This window comes from Silurus meridionalis, chromosome 4, assembly GCF_014805685.1.
Source record: "Silurus meridionalis isolate SWU-2019-XX chromosome 4, ASM1480568v1, whole genome shotgun sequence".
Classification (NCBI taxonomy): domain Eukaryota; kingdom Metazoa; phylum Chordata; class Actinopteri; order Siluriformes; family Siluridae; genus Silurus; species Silurus meridionalis.
In genome coordinates, this window is record NC_060887.1 from 5,840,076 (window position 1) to 5,862,383 (window position 22,308).

Consider the following 22,308-nt stretch of genomic DNA (forward strand, 5'->3'; position numbering starts at 1 on the left):
GCTGGAGAAAGGAAACCTGATCTTCTATGAGGAAGACCTGAGAGAGTGTGGCATTGATGTCAGAGAAGTGTCAGTGTACTCAGGAGTGTGTACTCAGATCTTCAGAGAGGAGTTTGGGCTTCACCTGGGAAGGTGTTCAGCTTTGTACATCTGAGTGTTCAGGAGTTTCTGGCTGCATTATACACATTTCTCTCATTTATCAACAAAAAGTAAAAACAACAAATCAACAATCTGTCAGATCTTTTACCAAATCAAACATGTCTGCATTCCTGAGGAGTGCAGTGGACAAGACCTTACAGAGTGAGAATGGACACCTGGACCTGTTCCTCCGCTTCCTTCTGGGTCTCTCACTGGAGTCCAATCAGACTCTCTTACGAGACCTACTGCCCCAGACAGGAAGTAGCTCTCACAGCAAACAGGAAACAGTCGAGTACATCAAGAAGAAGATCAGAGAAAATCCATCTCCAGAGAAAATCCATCAATCTGTTCCACTGTCTGAATGAACTGAATGATGATTCTCTAGTACAGGAAGTACAACGTTACCTGAACAGCAGAGATTCCTGGTGTCTCAGTGGAGTAAAACTCTCTCCTGGGTTCTACACCTTGAAGTTTGGATGCTTGACTGTGTACGCCTTTGAAGATAATGTCAGTTGAACTAGTATTCTTTAAATCGTCTGAGCATCTCCCCAGCTAACAGGGAACCTTCCCACAACATTATCTAACGTTTCTTAAACGTTGTCTAAATGTAAAAAAAAAAAAAAAAATTTTAAAACAATGTTTATAGAACATTTTCATAACGTTATTTATACTTGATGAATGTTCTCCTAATGTTGACTGAAAACATTATCAATACAATGTTCTAGGAACCCCCTTATGACGTTATTTATGCTTAATAATTGTTCTGCTAATGTTGATATAAAATGTTATTAGAACAATATTCTCAGAACGTCCTTATGATGTTATTTATACTTGATGAATATTCTCCTAATGTTGATAGAAAACTTTATCAATACAATGTTCTTGGAACATTCTTCTGATTAATTCTTCTGTTGATTGTATTTGTTAAATGTTTTTAAAATGTTATTTAAATTTTGAGAACAACATTCATGGGATGTCATTACAATGTTATTGTTCTTGAATATTGAAATAAAAAGTCTTCTAACTTCGGAATGTTATTTTTTCCATATTTGCTAAATATTTTCATAATGTTATCATAAAATGTGCTGAGTGTTCATGAACACTGTTTCTGTCCTGTAATTGTACTCATATTGTATTCTCATTATACTAAACATCTAAAGAACATTTTTATATATCATATACACTCACCGGCCACTTTATTAGGTACACCTTACTAGTACCGGGTTGGACCCCCTTTTGCCTTCAGAACTGCCTTTATCCTTCGTGGCATAGATTCGACAAGGTACTGGAAACATTCCTCAGAGATTTTGGTCCATTTTGGGCAGATTTGTCGGCTGCACATCCATGATGCGAATCGAGACTCATCAGACCAGGCAACGTTTTTCCAATCTTCTATTGTCCAATTTTAGTGAGCCTGTGTGAATTGTAGCCTCAGTTTCCTGTTCTTAGCTGTCAGGAGTGGCACCTGGTGTGTTCTTCTCCTTCTGTAGCCCATCTGCCTCAAGGTTCGACTTGTTGTGCATTCAGAGATGCTCTTCTGCATACCTCGGTTGTAACGAGTGTTATTTGAGTTACTGTTGCCTTTCTAGCAGCTCGAACCAGTCTGGCCATTCTCCTCTGACCTCTGGCATCAACAAGGCGTTTGTGCCCACAGAACTGCCGCTCACTGGATATTTTCTCTTTGTCGGACTATTCTTTGTAAACCCTAGAGATGGTTGTGCATGAAAATCCCAGTAGATCAGCAGTTTCTGAAATACTCAGACCAGCCCGCCTGGCACCAACAACCATGCCACGTTCAAAGTCACTTAAATCACCTTTCTTCCCCATTCTGACGCTCGGTTGTGAACTGCAGCAGATCATCCTGACCATGTCTACATGCCTAAATGCATTAAGTTGCTGCCATGTGATTGGCTGATAAGAAATTTGCGTTAACAAGCAGTTGGACAGGTATACCTAATAAAGTGGCCGGTGAGTGTACAGTTGTGTGAAAAAGTGTTTGCCCTTTAATTTGTTCTTTTTTTGCATGTTTGTCACACTTTAATGTTTGAGATCATCAAACTAATTTAAATAGTTGTAAAAGACAACACAAGTAAACACAACATGCAGTTTTTATTGTGTGAAAAAGTGTTTGCCCTCTAAACCTAATAACTGGTTGGTTTTCAAACCACAGTGGGAGCCATTATTCACAAATGGCAAAAACATGGAACAGTGGAGAACCTTCCCAGGAGTGGCCGGTTGACCAAAATTACCCCAAGAGCACAGTGACGACTCATCCAAAAGGTTACAAAAGATCTGGATAAATGCTTGAACATCAACTGATTGTTATATCTGCCAATGAAGGTCAATTATTTAATATTTTAATTAAATAAAAGTGAGTGTGCAGTTGGTAACCATGGTTTTAAATGTTTAGTGTTTTTTGTAATGTTTTAGATGTGGATAAAGGCTGAAATGCTGATTGGTTGCCATTTTTGGTAGCCGATGAAGGTAAATGTGGTTAAGTTAATAAAATTAAATGGGGCAGTTGGTAATTGTGTTTAAGAAAATGTTTAGTGTCTGAATAAAGCATATGATGTATTGTTAATTTTAGTTTTTCTGTTTTAGGTTTAAGTCAGTTGCTGTTTGGTACCCTGGTTGGCCGGTCTCAGGAGTGTGCGTGAATTGTTTGTGTACAAGTCCAGTTGGCCGGGGCTTTGTTTTTTTTATTTTTTGCTTTTTATTTCTATTGATGACATCTTTCCAGCCTTATGTCGCCAGCTTAATTCATGGTGCTTGTTTTCTGTGTGTGTGTGTGTGTGTGTGTGTGTGTGTGTGCATCCCTCTGTGTATGGGATTTAAGTTTGCTCTGTTTTTCTGTAGTTATAAGAGAAGGGTTATGTTTTGAGTTGTGTATTTTATTTGAGTTGTGGTTATTTCTTTTAGTGTTTAATGCAAGAGGGATGTCCCCTATCTTGGGTACACCCAAGATGGCGGCGCGAGTACATCGCGAGGCTCAGGGTCTCTCCAGAATCTTCAATTTTGCGGTATTTCTGTTGCTCATATCGAATCTGTTCGTGCAGAACAGCTGTGCATATACATTGTACACCCGACGTGAGCCTTTGGATATTGGTTTACGACTCCCCGACAGTTTTATGGACAACCTTCATCTCCTTCCTGAGATCACCAGACCACCCGAGGCAGCTCACTCTTCCCTGGGCGGAAGTGCTCGCAGGCGGTATCGAGATCGTAAACAAAGGCGAGGGAAGCGTGGTGGAGTGAAAGCTAAGCTAAAGCTAACACCACACCTCCTCTCTTTACCCAGCATCTTCCTCGCCAATGTTCGGTCGCTGGTGAACAAAATGGAGGAGATTCGACTCAGCATCACACACAGCATGAAACTTCAGAACTGTAATGTCATGATTTTCACAGAAACATAGCTACACAGCGGCATTCCGGACATCGCTATTGAGTTAGCGGGACGACACACACACCGGGCGGACATTAGATGGCTCCGGTAAGACCAGAGGCGGTGGACTGTGCATTTTTGTCAACAAAGCTTGGTGCACGAACTCTGTTATTGTCGAGAGTCACTGTTCAGCTAACCTGGAGTTTCTCATGGTTAAATGTAGACCGTTTTATCTACCGCGGGAGTTCACTTCCACCATTATTACTGCTGCTTACATTCCCCCCGATGCTGATGCTAAGCTCGCTATGAAAGAACTTTATGCGGCCATCAGTAAACAACAGACTGTTCACCCGGAAGCTGCATTTATTGTTGTGGGAGATTTTAATCACTCAAACTTAAAGGCAGTTCTTCCAAAATTTCATCAGCATGTTTCATGTCACACCAAAGGGGAACAAAACTTTAGACCATGTATACACAAACATGGCTGGAGCTTACGTTGCGACCCCCCTCCCCCACCTAGGACAGTCAGATCACTTTTCTTTGTTTCTCACCCCCAAATATGCACCCCTCATCAACCAGGTAAAGCCATCAGTGAGAACCATCAAGGTGTGGCCCGCAGACGCAGATTTCACACTTCAGAAAAGGTTTCTACACACAGACTGGAGTACATTTGCTTCTCAGGCCACCAGTGACTCTCACACAGACATTGACTGCTATACCTCCTCTGTTCTGGATTACTACCCAGAAACAGATCATCACATACCCAAATCAGAAGCCATGGATGAACAAGAAGGTGCGCCTCCTGCTGAAGGCACGCACTACTGCCTTTAGGTCAGGTGCAGTGGCGGCTACTGGTCTGTCAGAGAGGGGAAGCTCATTTTCGGCCTACATCATAAAATTGTCTATTTATTTAAAAGTAAATTCTGCCCTACGTTCCTTTTCAAGAACATGGTCTGTGACAATGTCGTACCAACTAGGAGTCTTTTCAAGTGACTTGACCAGTGTCCTCTCAATGGCCAGCAGAGCTAGGCTGCTTAAACGGCCTTGGCCCATTGTGTTTCGGGTGTAGGACTTGAGTCGCTTTAAACAGGAGAAGCTCCTTTCTACACCTGCAGATGTAGCTCCAATTGTTGCCACTAATGAGAACAGTTTGTAAAGCTGAGGCATTGCACTGTCCAACTCCATGTCTTTAAGGAACACCAAGTAATCACACAGCTTTCCCCTGTTACCCTGCAAGTCCTGATCTGAATACAGGACTTGAAGTTCTGACCTCAGTCTTCCTGAATCAAAGTGATGGCCATAACGACGCTAGCCTAGCCTACTAACGTTATATGAATGAATGAATGAATGAATGAATGAATGAATGAATGAACGATCTAAAAAAAAAATATTAAACTCTGTAAAACTGAAACAAGGAATGTGGTGTATAATTGTGTGAAATGTATGATGAAAATCAAGCAATTTCGCCAAGCAAATATCAAAGAAATAGGTTGCAGCAGTTTTATTTCGACTGAACTTGAGAAATCGCGATGGGACTGAGCGAATAGCTTCAGTGATTCCTTATAGTACAGAATCGCTGTCAGTCAAAAGGAGATGCAGTCTTCGACAGACCCTCCAATCATCACGCAGAAGCTCGGAGTCCGGGCCAGCCCACTCCCATTCACCCCAGAGACGCTGAGCGCCTGTGGGCGGGACATAATCGCAGCGTTTATCCAATGACCGCCTAGTTTCAAAGACCGTCCTCGTGTAGCAAAACAAGAAGTAAATACACAAGATCCAGAAACAATCTCATTGAAGCTAAAACTGAAAAATGCCAGATAACAGAACACCAAAAAGTTCTAAAGTTTGGTCTTTTAAACATTAGATCACTTGCACCCAAAGCACTGATTATAAATGAGATGATCACGGATAATAATCTCGATGCACTCTGTCTCACTGAGACCTGGATTAAACCAGGTGATTATATGGGTCTAAACGAGTCGACACCGTCAGGATATGTTTATAAGCATGAGCCGTCAGACTGGTCGTGGGGGTGTAGGAACCATTTATACTGCCTCTTAATGTCAGTCAGATACTAGGGTTCAGCTTTAAATCATTTGAAGTGCTCGTTCTTCAAGTTGTACTTTCAGACATACATAGAAAACTCGCTCTGGTCACCGTGTACAGACCCCCAGGGCCCTACGCTGATTTTCTTCAAGAGTTTGCTTGTTTTCTATCAGATCTCTTGATCAATTTTGATAAAGTGCTGCTTGTAGGAGATTTTAATATTCATGTAGATGATGTAAACGATGCTCTAGGATTATCATTTATTGACTTATTAAACTCTTTTGGGGTTAAACAAAACGTCACCAGACCAACTCATCGCTTTAACCACACATTAGACTTAATAATATCCCACGGAGCAGACGTCACTGATATAGATATTTTACCTCAGAGTGATGACATCACAGACCATTACCTCATACTGTACACACTACCGGTAGAGCAGATTAGCCGTGTTGCACCACGTTATCGACTTGGTAGGACTATTGTTCCAACCACTAAGGACAGATTAATAAATAACCTGCCTGATTTATCCCAATTTCTCACTAAACCCATAACTACTAATAATCTTGATGAGATAACCAAGAACATAGACCTTATCCTCACTAGCACATTAGACACCGTTGCCCCTATCCGGTTAAAAAAGGTTAGAGAACAAGCACCTGCACCTTGGTATAATAGTCATACACATGCCCTCAAGAGAACAGCCCGTAATCTGGAGAGAAAATGGAGGAAATCTAAATTGGAGGTATTTAGAATTGCATATAAAGACAGTATGCTCAGCTACAGACGGGCGCTAAAAGCTGCTAGAGCTGAACACCTGAGCAAACTCATAGAAAACAACAAAAACAATCCCAGGTTCCTTTTTTCTACAGTAGCTAAACTAACTACAAATCAGGGCTCTGAAAATTGTGTTCCATCACAGTTTAGTAGTGACGACTTTATGATTTTCTTCACTGAAAAATAGATAACATTAGAAAACAATTGTGGCAGTTCAACCTCTGACAGCATCTCCTGAGACAGTGTTACCTTCAACTCCACAACTCCACTGTTTTACATGTATAGGACAGGAAGAGCTGTATAATGTTATTGCCAAAGCTAAATCAACAACATGTCAGTTAGATCCAATTCCTACTAAATTACTGAAGGAAGTGTTATATACAACTGGTGAACCTCTTCTAAATATTATTAACTCCTTACTATCTTTAGGTCACGTCCCTAAATCCCTCAAGTTAGCAGTTATTAAGCCCCTCATTAAAAAACCTAATCTGGATCCAAACACATTATCAAATTACAGACCAATTTCAAATCTCCCATTTATGTCTAAAATTTTAGAAAAAATTGTCGCTGCACAGTTATGTTCCCACCTGCAAGAGAACAATATCTTTGAAGAATTTCAGTCAGGTTTTAGGCCCCATCATAGCACAGAAACTGCTCTAGTTAAAATAACTAATGACCTGTTTTAGCTTCAGACCAAGGCTTCATCTCGCTGTTGGTTTTACTAGATCTTAGTGCTGCATTCGACACTATAGACCATGATCTCCTCCTAGATCGCTTACAAAATTACATCGGCATTCAGGGACAGGCATTAAGCTGGTTTAAATCCTACCTGTCCGATCGTTACCATTTCGTAGATTTAAATGGAGAGCTATCCAGGCTAATGCAAGTAAATTATGGCGTGCCGCAAGGTTCAGTTCTAGGACCCCTGCTCTTCACAATATACATGCTTCCATTAGGAAATATTATTAGAAGGCATGGAATTAGCTTCCATTGTTATGCTGATGATACTCAGCTATATATTTCATCTAAACCAGGCGATACAGCTCAATTAACCCGGATAACTGAGTGTGTTAAGGAAATAAGAGATTGGATGACCCATAACTTTCTACTTTTAAATTCTGATAAGACTGAGATTTTGCTCATCGGCCCAAAAACTAGTATACAGACGCTCCAGCATCTCAACCTGCATTTAGACGGATGTTCTGTAACCACTAGTTCAACGGTAAAAGACCTGGGTGTTATTTTAGACAACGACTTGTCTTTCAAAAATCACATCAATCAAGTTACAAAAACAGCCTTCTTTCACCTTAGAAATATTTCTAAGCTAAGAAATATGTTGTCCATATCCGATGCAGAGAAGCTCGTCCATGCGTTCATGACCTCCAGAATAGACTACTGTAATGCGTTACTAGGTGGATGTCCTGCATCATTAATAAACAAGCTTCAGTTAGTCCAGAATGCAGCAGCCAGAGTTCTTACAAGGTCAAAAAAATATGATCACATAACCTCGATCTTATCGTCCCTACATTGGCTTCCTGTTAAGTTTCGAATAGACTACAAACTATTACTTCTCACTTATAAAGCACTAAATGGTTTGGCTCCCATGTATCTATCCAGTCTTTTAACACGCTACAATCCACGCTCCCTGAGATCTCAAAACTCTGGGCTCCTAGTAGTTCCTAGAATAGTAAAGTCCACTAAAGGTGGTAGAGCATTTTCACATTTAGCTCCTAAACTCTGGAATAGTCTTCCTGACGGTGTTCGGGGCTCAGACACACTCTCCCAGTTTAAGTGTAGATTAAAAACATATCTTTTTAGCAAAGCCTACACATAACATACGTCTCACATCATAACCTTGTGCTCCAGAACATCTGATCACATGCACATTATCAACTTGTGCTGTTAATATCATGAACAGCAGCTACGCTAATTCCTCTCCACTGCTTCTCTTTCTCTCCCCATCCCGAGACACCCTGAGGTTTGGCCAGCTCCAGTCACCTCCCACCTCATGAAGATTATGGACCTTGAAGAAGTAGATGCCGAACTCACAAACATCCCGAACCATCTAGAGACGTACCAGTGCCATTTGGATCCCGCTACATGTGTGGAGTTTTGACATTGGACCTCCTGGAGTGTTTAAAGGCTCTGGCATTGAGAAGCTAATGCTGGATCTGTGGTGATCACAAATGCTGAGCTCATAAAACTCGGAGCTACTAACCATATAGACTGTATAAGCCTGCAGAAAGAACATCACTTATAATCTTATACTCCAGTGCTCATGTTAGTTCTCACTCTTCAGTGTTCTGTATTGTTGAAAGATTTATGATCAAACTCTTGATGTCACCCAGATGAGGATGGGTTCCCTTTGAGTCTGGTTCCTCTCAAGGTTTCTTCCTCATAACATCTAAGGAGTTTTTCCTTGCCACAGTCGCCACGGCTGCTCATCAGGGACAAATTCACACCATTCACCTCCTCTGTTCTGGATTACTACCCAGAAACAGATCATCACATACCCAAATCAGAAGCCATGGATGAACAAGAAGGTGCGCCTCCTGCTGAAGGCACGCACTACTGCCTTTAGGTCAGGTGCAGTGGCGGCTACTGGTCTGTCAGAGAGGGGAAGCTCATTTTCGGCCTACATCATAAAATTGTCTATTTATTTAAAAGTAAATTCTGCCCTACGTTCCTTTTCAAGAACATGGTCTGTGACAATGTCGTACCAACTAGGAGTCTTTTCAAGTGACTTGACCAGTGTCCTCTCAATGGCCAGCAGAGCTAGGCTGCTTAAACGGCCTTGGCCCATTGTGTTTCGGGTGTAGGACTTGAGTCGCTTTAAACAGGAGAAGCTCCTTTCTACACCTGCAGATGTAGCTCCAATTGTTGCCACTAATGAGAACAGTTTGTAAAGCTGAGGCATTGCACTGTCCAACTCCATGTCTTTAAGGAACACCAAGTAATCACACAGCTTTCCCCTGTTACCCTGCAAGTCCTGATCTGAATACAGGACTTGAAGTTCTGACCTCAGTCTTCCTGAATCAAAGTGATGGCCATAACGACGCTAGCCTAGCCTACTAACGTTATATGAATGAATGAACGATCTAAAAAAAAAATATTAAACTCTGTAAAACTGAAACAAGGAATGTGGTGTATAATTGTGTGAAATGTATGATGAAAATCAAGCAATTTCGCCAAGCAAATATCAAAGAAATAGGTTGCAGCAGTTTTATTTCGACTGAACTTGAGAAATCGCGATGGGACTGAGCGAATAGCTTCAGTGATTCCTTATAGTACAGAATCGCTGTCAGTCAAAAGGAGATGCAGTCTTTCGACAGACCCTCCAATCATCACGCAGAAGCTCGGAGTCCGGGCCAGCCCACTCCCCATTCACCCCCAGAGACGCTGAGCGTCTGTGGGCGGGACATAATCGCAGCGTTTATCCAATGACCGTCTAGTTTCAAAGACCGTCCTCGTGTAGCAAAAACAAGAAGTAAATACACAAGATCCAGAAACAATCTCATTGAAGCTAAAACTGAAAAATGCCAGATAACAGAACACCAAAAAGTTCTAAAGTTTGGTCTTTTAAACATTAGATCACTTGCACCCAAAGCACTGATTATAAATGAGATGATCACGGATAATAATCTCGATGCACTCTGTCTCACTGAGACCTGGATTAAACCAGGTGATTATATGGGTCTAAACGAGTCGACACCGTCAGGATATGTTTATAAGCATGAGCCGCGTCAGACTGGTCGTGGGGGGGGTGTAGGAACCATTTATACTGCCTCTCTTAATGTCAGTCAGATACTAGGGTTCAGCTTTAAATCATTTGAAGTGCTCGTTCTTCAAGTTGTACTTTCAGACATACATAGAAAACTCGCTCTGGTCACCGTGTACAGACCCCCAGGGCCCTACGCTGATTTTCTTCAAGAGTTTGCTTGTTTTCTATCAGATCTCTTGATCAATTTTGATAAAGTGCTGCTTGTAGGAGATTTTAATATTCATGTAGATGATGTAAACGATGCTCTAGGATTATCATTTATTGACTTATTAAACTCTTTTGGGGTTAAACAAAACGTCACCAGACCAACTCATCGCTTTAACCACACATTAGACTTAATAATATCCCACGGAGCAGACGTCACTGATATAGATATTTTACCTCAGAGTGATGACATCACAGACCATTACCTCATACTGTACACACTACCGGTAGAGCAGATTAGCCGTGTTGCACCACGTTATCGACTTGGTAGGACTATTGTTCCAACCACTAAGGACAGATTAATAAATAACCTGCCTGATTTATCCCAATTTCTCACTAAACCCATAACTACTAATAATCTTGATGAGATAACCAAGAACATAGACCTTATCCTCACTAGCACATTAGACACCGTTGCCCTATCCGGTTAAAAAAGGTTAGAGAACAAGCACCTGCACCTTGGTATAATAGTCATACACATGCCCTCAAGAGAACAGCCCGTAATCTGGAGAGAAAATGGAGGAAATCTAAATTGGAGGTATTTAGAATTGCATATAAAGACAGTATGCTCAGCTACAGACGGGCGCTAAAAGCTGCTAGAGCTGAACACCTGAGCAAACTCATAGAAAACAACAAAAACAATCCCAGGTTCCTTTTTCTACAGTAGCTAAACTAACTACAAATCAGGGCTCTGAAAATTGTGTTCCATCACAGTTTAGTAGTGACGACTTTATGATTTTCTTCACTGAAAAAATAGATAACATTAGAAAAACAATTGTGGCAGTTCAACCTCTGACAGCATCTCCTGAGACAGTGTTACCTTCAACTCCACAACTCCACTGTTTTACATGTATAGGACAGGAAGAGCTGTATAATGTTATTGCCAAAGCTAAATCAACAACATGTCAGTTAGATCCAATTCCTACTAAATTACTGAAGGAAGTGTTATATACAACTGGTGAACCTCTTCTAAATATTATTAACTCCTTACTATCTTTAGGTCACGTCCCTAAATCCCTCAAGTTAGCAGTTATTAAGCCCCTCATTAAAAAACCTAATCTGGATCCAAACACATTATCAAATTACAGACCAATTTCAAATCTCCCATTTATGTCTAAAATTTTAGAAAAAATTGTCGCTGCACAGTTATGTTCCCACCTGCAAGAGAACAATATCTTTGAAGAATTTCAGTCAGGTTTTAGGCCCCATCATAGCACAGAAACTGCTCTAGTTAAAATAACTAATGACCTGTTTTAGCTTCAGACCAAGGCTTCATCTCGCTGTTGGTTTTACTAGATCTTAGTGCTGCATTCGACACTATAGACCATGATCTCCTCCTAGATCGCTTACAAAATTACATCGGCATTCAGGGACAGGCATTAAGCTGGTTTAAATCCTACCTGTCCGATCGTTACCATTTCGTAGATTTAAATGGAGAGCTATCCAGGCTAATGCAAGTAAATTATGGCGTGCCGCAAGGTTCAGTTCTAGGACCCCTGCTCTTCACAATATACATGCTTCCATTAGGAAATATTATTAGAAGGCATGGAATTAGCTTCCATTGTTATGCTGATGATACTCAGCTATATATTTCATCTAAACCAGGCGATACAGCTCAATTAACCCGGATAACTGAGTGTGTTAAGGAAATAAGAGATTGGATGACCCATAACTTTCTACTTTTAAATTCTGATAAGACTGAGATTTTGCTCATCGGCCCAAAAACTAGTATACAGACGCTCCAGCATCTCAACCTGCATTTAGACGGATGTTCTGTAACCACTAGTTCAACGGTAAAAGACCTGGGTGTTATTTTAGACAACGACTTGTCTTTCAAAAATCACATCAATCAAGTTACAAAAACAGCCTTCTTTCACCTTAGAAATATTTCTAAGCTAAGAAATATGTTGTCCATATCCGATGCAGAGAAGCTCGTCCATGCGTTCATGACCTCCAGAATAGACTACTGTAATGCGTTACTAGGTGGATGTCCTGCATCATTAATAAACAAGCTTCAGTTAGTCCAGAATGCAGCAGCCAGAGTTCTTACAAGGTCAAAAAAATATGATCACATAACCTCGATCTTATCGTCCCTACATTGGCTTCCTGTTAAGTTTCGAATAGACTACAAACTATTACTTCTCACTTATAAAGCACTAAATGGTTTGGCTCCCATGTATCTATCCAGTCTTTTAACACGCTACAATCCACGCTCCCTGAGATCTCAAAACTCTGGGCTCCTAGTAGTTCCTAGAATAGTAAAGTCCACTAAAGGTGGTAGAGCATTTTCACATTTAGCTCCTAAACTCTGGAATAGTCTTCCTGACGGTGTTCGGGCTCAGACACACTCTCCCAGTTTAAGTGTAGATTAAAACATATCTTTTAGCAAAGCCTACACATAACATACGTCTCACATCATAACCTTGTGCTCCAGAACATCTGATCACATGCACATTATCAACTTGTGCTGTTAATATCATGAACAGCAGCTACGCTAATTCCTCTCCACTGCTTCTCTTTCTCTCCCATCCCGAGACACCCTGAGGTTTGGCCAGCTCCAGTCACCTCCCACCTCATGAAGATTATGGACCTTGAAGAAGTAGATGCCGAACTCACAAACATCCCGAACCATCTAGAGACGTACCAGTGCCATTTGGATCCCGCTACATGTGTGGAGTTTTGACATTGGACCTCCTGGAGTGTTTAAAGGCTCTGGCATTGAGAAGCTAATGCTGGATCTGTGGTGATCACAAATGCTGAGCTCATAAAACTCGGAGCTACTAACCATATAGACTGTATAAGCCTGCAGAAAGAACATCACTTATAATCTTATACTCCAGTGCTCATGTTAGTTCTCACTCTTCAGTGTTCTGTATTGTTGAAAGATTTATGATCAAACTCTTGATGTCACCCAGATGAGGATGGGTTCCCCTTTTGAGTCTGGTTCCTCTCAAGGTTTCTTCCTCATAACATCTAAGGGAGTTTTTCCTTGCCACAGTCGCCACGGCTGCTCATCAGGGACAAATTCACACCATTCACCTTCACTGTTGATTTGTGTAAAGCTGCTTTGAGACAATGTCTGTTGTGAAAAGCGCTGAAAAAAACCGTTCAAAGCAGCCCCATTGAAGTCAATGGACGCTGGGCTTCAATAGGGAAATGCACTGTGACGCTGCGGGAATGTATGAGAAGGAAATCGAGTCAGCCGACCTGCTATATGTAACTGATTCTGAACGAACTCGTCTTTGAGATGAACGTTTTCTAACGCATTTTTAGTCAATAAAATGTTAATACAATAGTACATATTTGACCATTAATTTTGTGACATTATAAGGGAAGCCGAGCTTCCCTTGCAGTCTTAAAGAAATCGCCTCTGGTCAGATGACGCTCAGGCCTACAGCACATCCAGAGCTAACCTGAAGAGGGGCATCAAAGAGGCCAAGCACTGCTACAAGCTAAAGATAGAGGAGCATTTTTCCAACTCTGACCCTCAACGCATTTGGCAAGGCATCCAGGCCATCAGTGATTACAAATCCTCCCACTCCACCCCCGCTGCCACTGATGTCCTCTTTCTGAATGAGCTTAATGACTTTTATGCTCGATTTGAGAGAGACAACAAAGAAACTGCCATAAAGCTCAAACTCTCGGCTGATCACTCTCCAATCAAACTCTCCTCCACAGATGTCTGCAATGCACTGAGCCGGATCAGCGCACACAAAGCCGCTGGACCAGACAACATCCATGGTCACGTACTCAGGGTATGTGCTGAGCAGCTCGCTGGGGTCTTTACTGACATCTTCAACCTGTCTCTTGCCCAAGCAGCTGTTCCCACTTGCTTTAATTTTTAACTTAAAAATGTAACTTTTAAGATCACTGTATGTATGTATGTATGTATGTATGTATGTATGTATGTATGTATGAATGTATGTATGTTATATTCCTCATTATTGGCCAAATATTATGTTGTATGTGTTCCATGTTAAGATGTCAGATTTCAGACAGTTCTATGTTTACTATAGGACATTCGCATCGTTTATGAAAGACTTTACTGTTTGTGTATGTAATTTTCCTATATTTGACATTGTATTATGTTCTATTGTATTTGTTTTATGTTAAGATGTCAGATTGCATATGATTCAATATTCAATGTAGGATCCCTCTATTGGTTATGATGGTTCCTGAAGGCCTCTATTCCAAACCCAGATCAAATTTTACATAACGCCAAATATTTTATAGAGATATGTCTGATACGTTTGCTCAATTGGATAAAACAGGGGTGCCTAAGTTGATTTAATGAGCCATTCGCAGTTTCACTGTAGTCTGATAAATGCACGCATCTGACCCAATGATGGATAAGATTTTACATATAACAAAAATTTTAGGAGAAACTTGCGTGGTAAGCACACCGAATGGGATGAAGCGATAACCGGTGTGCATGAGGTGAATGTTCCGATGACGGGTAAGATTCTCTGAGGGCCGAAGGAGGACAACCTAAGGCAGGGCTTCACCGCCACTGGGCACCTGCCTAAGACAGGAGGTGTAATCTGTGTAAAGGGAGTGGATGTGATGCGTCAGGGCCAAAAGCATCAAAGGGGGGACTGTAAGAATTACAGACCGCCTCAATCCAGATTCCACCCCACACTATATCAAATTAAGCTCATCCGCAAAACGGCTTAAATTTCACAAAAGTATTTATGTAGTTTGACATAGAATTTCAGTTGTATCAATCCTAATCATAGTCTTGATTGAATCTGTCTGGGAGAGACAGCAAGCCTTCAAGGACCATTTCTAACCAAAAGGTGTCCGAGACATGATTATCATTTAAACAATACCCTATCCTGTCCTGCTGGGGGGCCGGCACCAGCAAAGGTGTCAACAATAGAGACCTCCGCCTCGATCACCCAGCCAGTTGTTCCCTCATGCATGTCCTATGTCTAATTTACATTTAAAGGATACTCTGGTCTATACTTCAAAGGAAAGAACAAAATAAAATATCTGGGCAGAGTTTGCTCTGGGTTCTTTCTGACTCCGATGAACCCAAAGTGCTTCGTGTATTTTGTCACTGCTACGCTGTTATAAACTTCTTCATTACGATCTTCATTGTCCTCTTCATTTTTTCTTACAATGGTCACATGCAAGAAGTGTCCAGTACCTGCCAGAACTTCCTGTAGTTCCTTAAGTATTGCTGTTGGCCTCTCAGTAGACTCCCTATCAATTTATTATTATAATATTCAAATTATAAAAGATGACCAATAACGCTGTGCAGATCTATTATATATTTTATTTTTTTATTTATAAAGACATACAATTCTATATTATTATCTAGAAAACATTTGTTGGCTTTTTTTTGGATGACAGGAAGCTGATCTGACTAATGCACTTGGTGACGGCTGGGGGAACGGGCTTTGTGAACTTTTGCTGCCATAATTGCAAAGTCTTGAGAGTGGTTTTGGGGTTGCTGGGTGCAAGATCATGACTGGCATAGATTAATGACAGCTGCACCTCCCACGGCATATCTGCACACAAGATCCATAATACAATTAGAACTTACTGAAGCACTTTCTTTATAATAGAGAACTTAAATTTATAGAATAAAGATAAAGACTGATAAAGATTTGATCCTTTAGTAATACAGTACCTTCCAAGACTTTTTGTGTCCCAAACTCAATGATGCTTTTTGTCAGATTTTCCACTGATGCTGCCAGGTTCTCCTTAAGGCCTTGTTGGCCAAGTCGCCCTGTTTGAGAAGGACAAAGACCATGAGTGAAAAACTGAAGAATCCAGAAAAAATGTGCTCCAAAACAGGATTTACAGTAAACTTACCAAGTAGCCTGATAACTGCTGCAACAGAGACGTTTCTAAACTGCCTTCTCTTTGTTTGTGTTTCCAACAGCCAAGTGTTCAAGATCAGCCAAACACGTTTTCTATTAAATAAAAATTGGATATATTAAGTGTTTTGTAGCAGTAACTGATTGACCAATTGCGAGTTCATGCAACATGGATGGCAAATTTGCAATTTTTTAGCCACTTGATTATTGAGACACACACTGTCTCATATGAGTCTCACATTTGTAGGACTGCAATCTATCAAATGATTATTATTTTTGAAACTAGAAAGCTGGGAATTAAACACGATGACGCGGTTTTGCATTCAGTACCGAATAACATGGGTGTCGGTCCACATCCAGCCCAGTTGTGCACAAAGAAGATCCAGGCTGAATACGTAGTCCCAGGCGGTAGGACAGAGATCCTCACCATACCAGCGGCTCTTCTGGAATGTCAGACGTTTGTCTTCCAGAAGAGCCTTCAGTGTGCTGGTGATGGTGCTGCAGATGTTTCCAGGAGGAACCTGGTAGAGAAAACATCTTTTCTTTAAAATCCAGTTCATTAAAATAATGTTTACAATAATATGGTGATGATGGAAAGGTCAACCAATCACAATTACAGATCCTCAGAACAGGGAGGTTGTGCTCTAACTGTGCATTCTGCTCTTTATGGATATAACTCCATTTATTAACACTAATATAAGGAGGAGTTCTAGAAAATAAATAGTAAATAGACATGTAAAGTAGCACACTTTACTATAGGGTTTATGTATCAGACAGTAGCAGGTGTAAATAATGAACATAATGAGGCATTCTTTGCAAATGGTCATCAGCATTTACTCACACTAATACAAAGAATAATATCCTTAAATAGTGACTTGTAATGCAAACTGTGAAGCAAAAAAACCGAATTAGCTCCACTAGATTACACTGAGACTTGAGAATCAAAACTAGATGTTGACTGTTGTTGTAGTTGTTGACTGTTCTGATGACTGTGTTGATAAGAATCAGCTACTTACCCTATCCCAGTGCAGATATTTGCTGAGCAAGCATAAAATATCTCCGCCCGCTTTCATTTTGGTCACGATGTGTATGGCTCTGCATAAAGGGGCATCATAGGAAAAAACACATGGCCATGCTGTCACCATGACCATTATTAATTTAGGGGCTTCAGGAAAGTCTGCAAAGGAAACAAAAAAATACTACAGACTTAAAATACACTGTATAGAAAGAAATACAAAACCAGAACAACACACATTTTGCTTCTTTGTATCACTGAATCATTTTTAATAGATATGTAATGGAATGTCAATATAATCTCACCTTCTTTAAGAAGTCTGTAGGCGAGGGTGTGCACTTTATGAGAGTCTCCTCTCTGCTGACATAAGGCTACATAAACCCGACAGAGAAACTGCAGGACATTATGTGACTTTTTCTCTGCCTTGATCTTGTCCAAAATGACTGTCAGAAACGTCTCTGTTAAGCACTAAAAGAAGCAGAAGAAAAGGATCATCCAATATCCAACTAAATCACACATGTACTCAAATCATGTATATAAAACTATTAGATGTGTAGGAAAACTATTAGACTTTATTTAAACCAAAACCTGGAGTAAACGTTTTTACACCACAAACCATATCTACTGTTCATTTTAAGAACATCAGGGCACTGAATTAACTTTTACAAATGAGAAAACTCAAATCCACAGCTAAACAATAAAGTTGTTTGAATTTTGTGCACACTAAATAAAACAGAAGATAATAACTGACCTTGTTTACACAAAACACAGATGTGACCGATTTTTCCTCATCTGTCAGACCAGGAAGTTTACAACTCCCTTTAAGTAGTGCAGAAACCCAGTTAGTAGATAATAAATCATAACTGGCATCATGAAGAGTTTCCAATGCACAAGCGATGAGGGATTGTGTTTTGTTGTTTTTGTGCTGTGCAGCATTGATTCGAGGTCTTTTAACAGTCGTGGGTTGTGACGTGTCTGATGCAGGTCTTTTTGCTCTCAGGTTTTTCTGGGTTTGATTTCCTGCGATGGGATATTTACAATCAGATACACACAAACACAAACACATTAAATGTATTATTTTATGTTTTATATACAATAACCAGAATTTATACTTCACTTTGTTGGTTAAAGAAAAATGTGACCATATTAAGATCTTCGGCTGATTAACATTCTATCATGAAAGACTCCTAATTACAGCTCAATGTGAAGTAACAGGTTCAGCTGACGTTGTTTGCTGCTGTTTATGAAGCCTTTGGTGTGTGTTTTTTGGAAGATGTTGATCTTTCTCTAGTTCCACGTTCTCCTTATTGTTTTGGATGGTGAAAGAAATTTGCATTGTCGACTCTTTCTTCATTACATACAAAACAAACATCTGGCCTTGCTGTTCCAATACTTTTGGAAGGGGAACGTACATACTAGCTTTAGCACATGCTAAGATCGTATTGTATCTCCTCCAGAAAATAGTTTACAACAAGTCACATTTAAATACCTTTGTCAGCTTTCTGCTTATTGTCAGTTTGAGTGAAGGAACTTTTTGTCTCTGCAATGACAATCACCAGTTTATTACATTGTCAATGCAAATACTTTACACATCAAAATATACAGAACCTCAGAAAGATTTTTGTACTACCTTTGTTCAACTCGTTCTTGAGTTTTTTCTGTTACGGTTCAAAGACAAAAACCAGAGACAAGACAAATGACATTTAGTTTCACTTAGTCACAGTTCTCACTAAAAGTTTCATTATGTCTGCATTTGAAATCAAAAGAAAGTACCTTCATTAAGCAGATGATTTTCTCGAGACTTCTCATTTTGCACTTCAGCTCTATAATTTCCAGATGTTTACTGGTGTTTTCGGCTGTACAATAGTTAACAGTATGATATGAAAAGGTGCTCAGATCACACTAATCACATTATATGTTTATTTGATAGAAATGTATCATGTAGTAATATTGTGCTTTTACTGTCTTACACACTGAAAGCAGACACATTCAAACTATACACACCTTTAAGTGCCAGAAGCTGGTTTTCAATACCAGAGTTCCTTTGGAAAAGAAAAAGAAACGTTCAGATAGAACACGATGTTCATGTGCACTTTATCTGTAGGATGATTTTGTTTGCAGACATTTACATAAATTAAATGTGACCAAATCACGTGACATGAACAATTCTACATTAAAGATAATACATTGGGGGGTATTTTTACCGAAAAATAATTAGTAAAAATAAAGTATAAACAGTAAAAAACCTACTTGTTTGTGTCTGTGTTTAGCATCTTAAAATGTTTCAAATCTACAGTCAGTTTCTTTTTTATTTTAAGAAAATTACCCACACACAGTCTTAATTGTCAGCTGTCCAGAAAAATGGCGATGTGTGTACCAGTTTCCATGACAAAGGGGGCGTGGCTTTGGGCCGTTTTCTTTTCATGAGAAATTGATGCACCAATCAGGGATGCGGACGCTACCGGAGAGGCGGGGCTTCTGCGTTACATAACGATGTACCGTATTTGTAATGTTTTTGCATTAATGTAATAATATCTGATAGCCATTAGAGGGCACTCTCGTGCTGCATGTGGGTGTGTTTACAGTGTGCAGAGTAAACGAGTAAAAAACGCTGTGCAGTCATGTCTCCGGTTCTTTCTGCGCATGCTCCGAACTAAATTGGATAATATGTGTTTTATAGCATAATGATACAAACATAACAGTATTTACATTCATCACATTACTGTGCTGGAAAACAATATAAATTAAATAAAAAAGAAGAAAAAGTGTAGAAGAAGAAAAGCGGGACAAAGACAGAGGTAATGTGATGTAATGAATAGTGATGATCATATAAATAAACTCAGTTTAGTAAAAGTTTGTAAACAAACTTTATAATGGTCCAGTTTTTAAAGTTTATTCTAAAAGTTATAAATAGTGTAATAAGTGGACAAGAAATATGAGTCAGTTCATGTCACACAGATTTTTTATATATTTTTTCATTTCAATTCAGTGTCATTACAAAATAGGTTTAAATTAGTAGAGATTTTATTTGGCCAAACATATCAGACAAAAGAAATCAGCAATATATATTGGTCATCCTGTATCAGTCGACCTCTAGGTGTGAGTTTAAATGATATGCTCAGTTGTATGTATGAGATAATTGTAGTGTCTCTGCGTCTCTCAGAGAGACAGAGACTGTCTGGACGGTGAGACGCCACTAAGCGTTAATATTATAATAATTACACTGATCTATTAGAGACACTTATCAGAAACGTCCGAATCAAATCCACTCACAAGTGCAGCAGATTCATGTGATGTGAAATAATGTCCTAATGGCAGCAGCATTATACAGTCATATATATATTTCTATAAAAGAGCTCTGATACGGATTTCAGTCATTAAGAAGAACATCTTCAGAGGGGTTTTTCTCGTCCTGGTATCATAAGTGTAGACAAACATAGGTTGTGTTTAATTGACAGCCCTGATGAAGTCTGATGACCTGAAGAGGGTGGAGCTGAGACTTCAGACAGCAGACGGACTTCTGAGGAGGAACATCAGCACCACACGAGAGGTTAGAGGTCACCAACCTGTAATTCATCCTGGAGGAATTAAGTGTGATTAGAGAGAAAGCTATTTAAATGTAAGTGTGTGTGTGTGTGTGTGTGTGTGTGTGTGTGTCAGGTGAGTGTACAGTTCAGTGAAGTGCTGTTACTCCTTCAGGACAAACTTCTGGCTTCTACACACTCCTCCTATATATATATATATATATATATATATATATATATATATATATATATATATATATACTGTATATATAGAGATCATCGGTTGTTTGTACAGGATGAAGGCACTATAAAATTCTAATCACAGTCAATCACAATCTATCTCTCTAATATTGAATATTTTCCATGAAGTGAATACAAGAAGGAGAAGAAACAAGAAGAACAGAGATCAACATTAAATAAAACTAAAGCAAATAAAGATTAATAATATTTATACAGAATTAAGCAAAAAGCATGCCTGACCCTGCCACTAGAGGGCAGTGTGAGACTGACTTGAGGACCTGTGAGTTACAATTCATCTGTTTCTATAACCAACTGCAGTTATGATGATGATAATAATAAGAATTATAAGTATTTTGGGGGCTGTTATGAATTGTTCATATCTTCCCTCTACCTCTCCTTTATTAGTGTAGTTACTGAGAGAAAAAGTGAAAAGATTTTTAAAACAACTTTCATGCAAAAGATCTTGTGGCTCAATTAGATGAGATTTGCCTCTGGTTTGAGATTTTACTTGACTTTAAAAAAAAAAAAAAAAAACATTAACACTTTTCTTTCACGTGAACAAGCTTTTTTTTTCACAAGACTTTGTCTTACACTTCCAGTTAATGTAGCTGAAGCAGAAAGAAGCTTTTTAAAACTGAAACTGATGAAATCATACCTGAGATCCACCATGTCACAAGAGCACCTCAGCAGCCTCGCTGTCAGAAACATCAACCATACAAGTGCTGGTCAGATTTGCAATGATGATGTAATTGATGACTTTGCAACAAACAAAGCAAGAAAGATCTGTTTTTAGGGAAATGACTTTGTAGTGAAAAATTTATTCAATTTGTTTGTTGTGTGAATTGCCAATTGATTATTATTTATTTTCATATTGTATTTATGTATTTATTTGTAAATGTTTTTACTGTAAACTCTTATTAAAGATAAAGTAAGTGCAGATTGTTGTTAGTTATTTATCTTTTTAGGTGGCAGCAGGATGGGGGCAGGTCATGACATGGAAAGGAGACTCTCTGCTTGCAGGCTTCCTGTGACGTAGCTTCCTGTGTTTGACTGTGTTTTTAAACAAACTTTACTATTTATCTCTCCTTTTTTCCTCTTTTAATAATCCTAAATAGTTTTTGTCTTTCTGACTTGTGCCTGTAGTTAGTTAACTCGGCTATCACTAGTGTTGACTATATTCATTCTCTCTCACTTTATCACATCTCTGTATCTTAACTCTATCTGCTATTATAAGCACTATGTCGGCTGTGTGTCTGCCTTTGAGCACAGGTGAGAACTCGTTCGATGCCCAGCTGTGAGAGCGGAAAGCGACGCTGGAAACATCCCAGGCGGACGCTCACTCGTCCCAGGTAAATTCCCGGGTTGAATCTAACGCT

General features: G+C 39.6%; 2 protein-coding genes across 2 annotated transcripts in view; one reads left to right on the plus strand and one right to left on the minus strand.

The window, feature by feature from the left end:
• LOC124384606 (eukaryotic translation initiation factor 4 gamma 3-like) overlaps positions 1 to 21,988 on the plus strand; it is a 246,425-nt gene extending 224,437 nt beyond the window's left edge. The window contains exon 8 of the transcript XR_006925423.1: positions 21,898 to 21,988. The gene's annotated coding sequence lies outside the window, so the exon portion shown is untranslated. The remainder of the gene's footprint in view (positions 1 to 21,897) is intronic.
• LOC124384865 (little elongation complex subunit 1-like) lies at positions 15,648 to 19,194 on the minus strand. The gene is made up of 11 exons (XM_046847845.1): positions 19,173 to 19,194; positions 18,942 to 19,024; positions 18,799 to 18,826; positions 18,658 to 18,708; positions 17,920 to 18,188; positions 17,474 to 17,636; positions 17,170 to 17,330; positions 16,484 to 16,674; positions 16,149 to 16,249; positions 15,964 to 16,062; positions 15,648 to 15,841 (listed from the first exon to the last, which is right to left on the minus strand). The coding sequence occupies exons 2-11, from the start codon at positions 18,975 to 18,977 to the stop codon at positions 15,648 to 15,650; spliced, it is 1,293 nt and encodes a 430-aa protein (XP_046703801.1). The 5' UTR covers positions 18,978 to 19,024; positions 19,173 to 19,194.
• Positions 21,989 to 22,308: the final 320 nt, after the last annotated feature.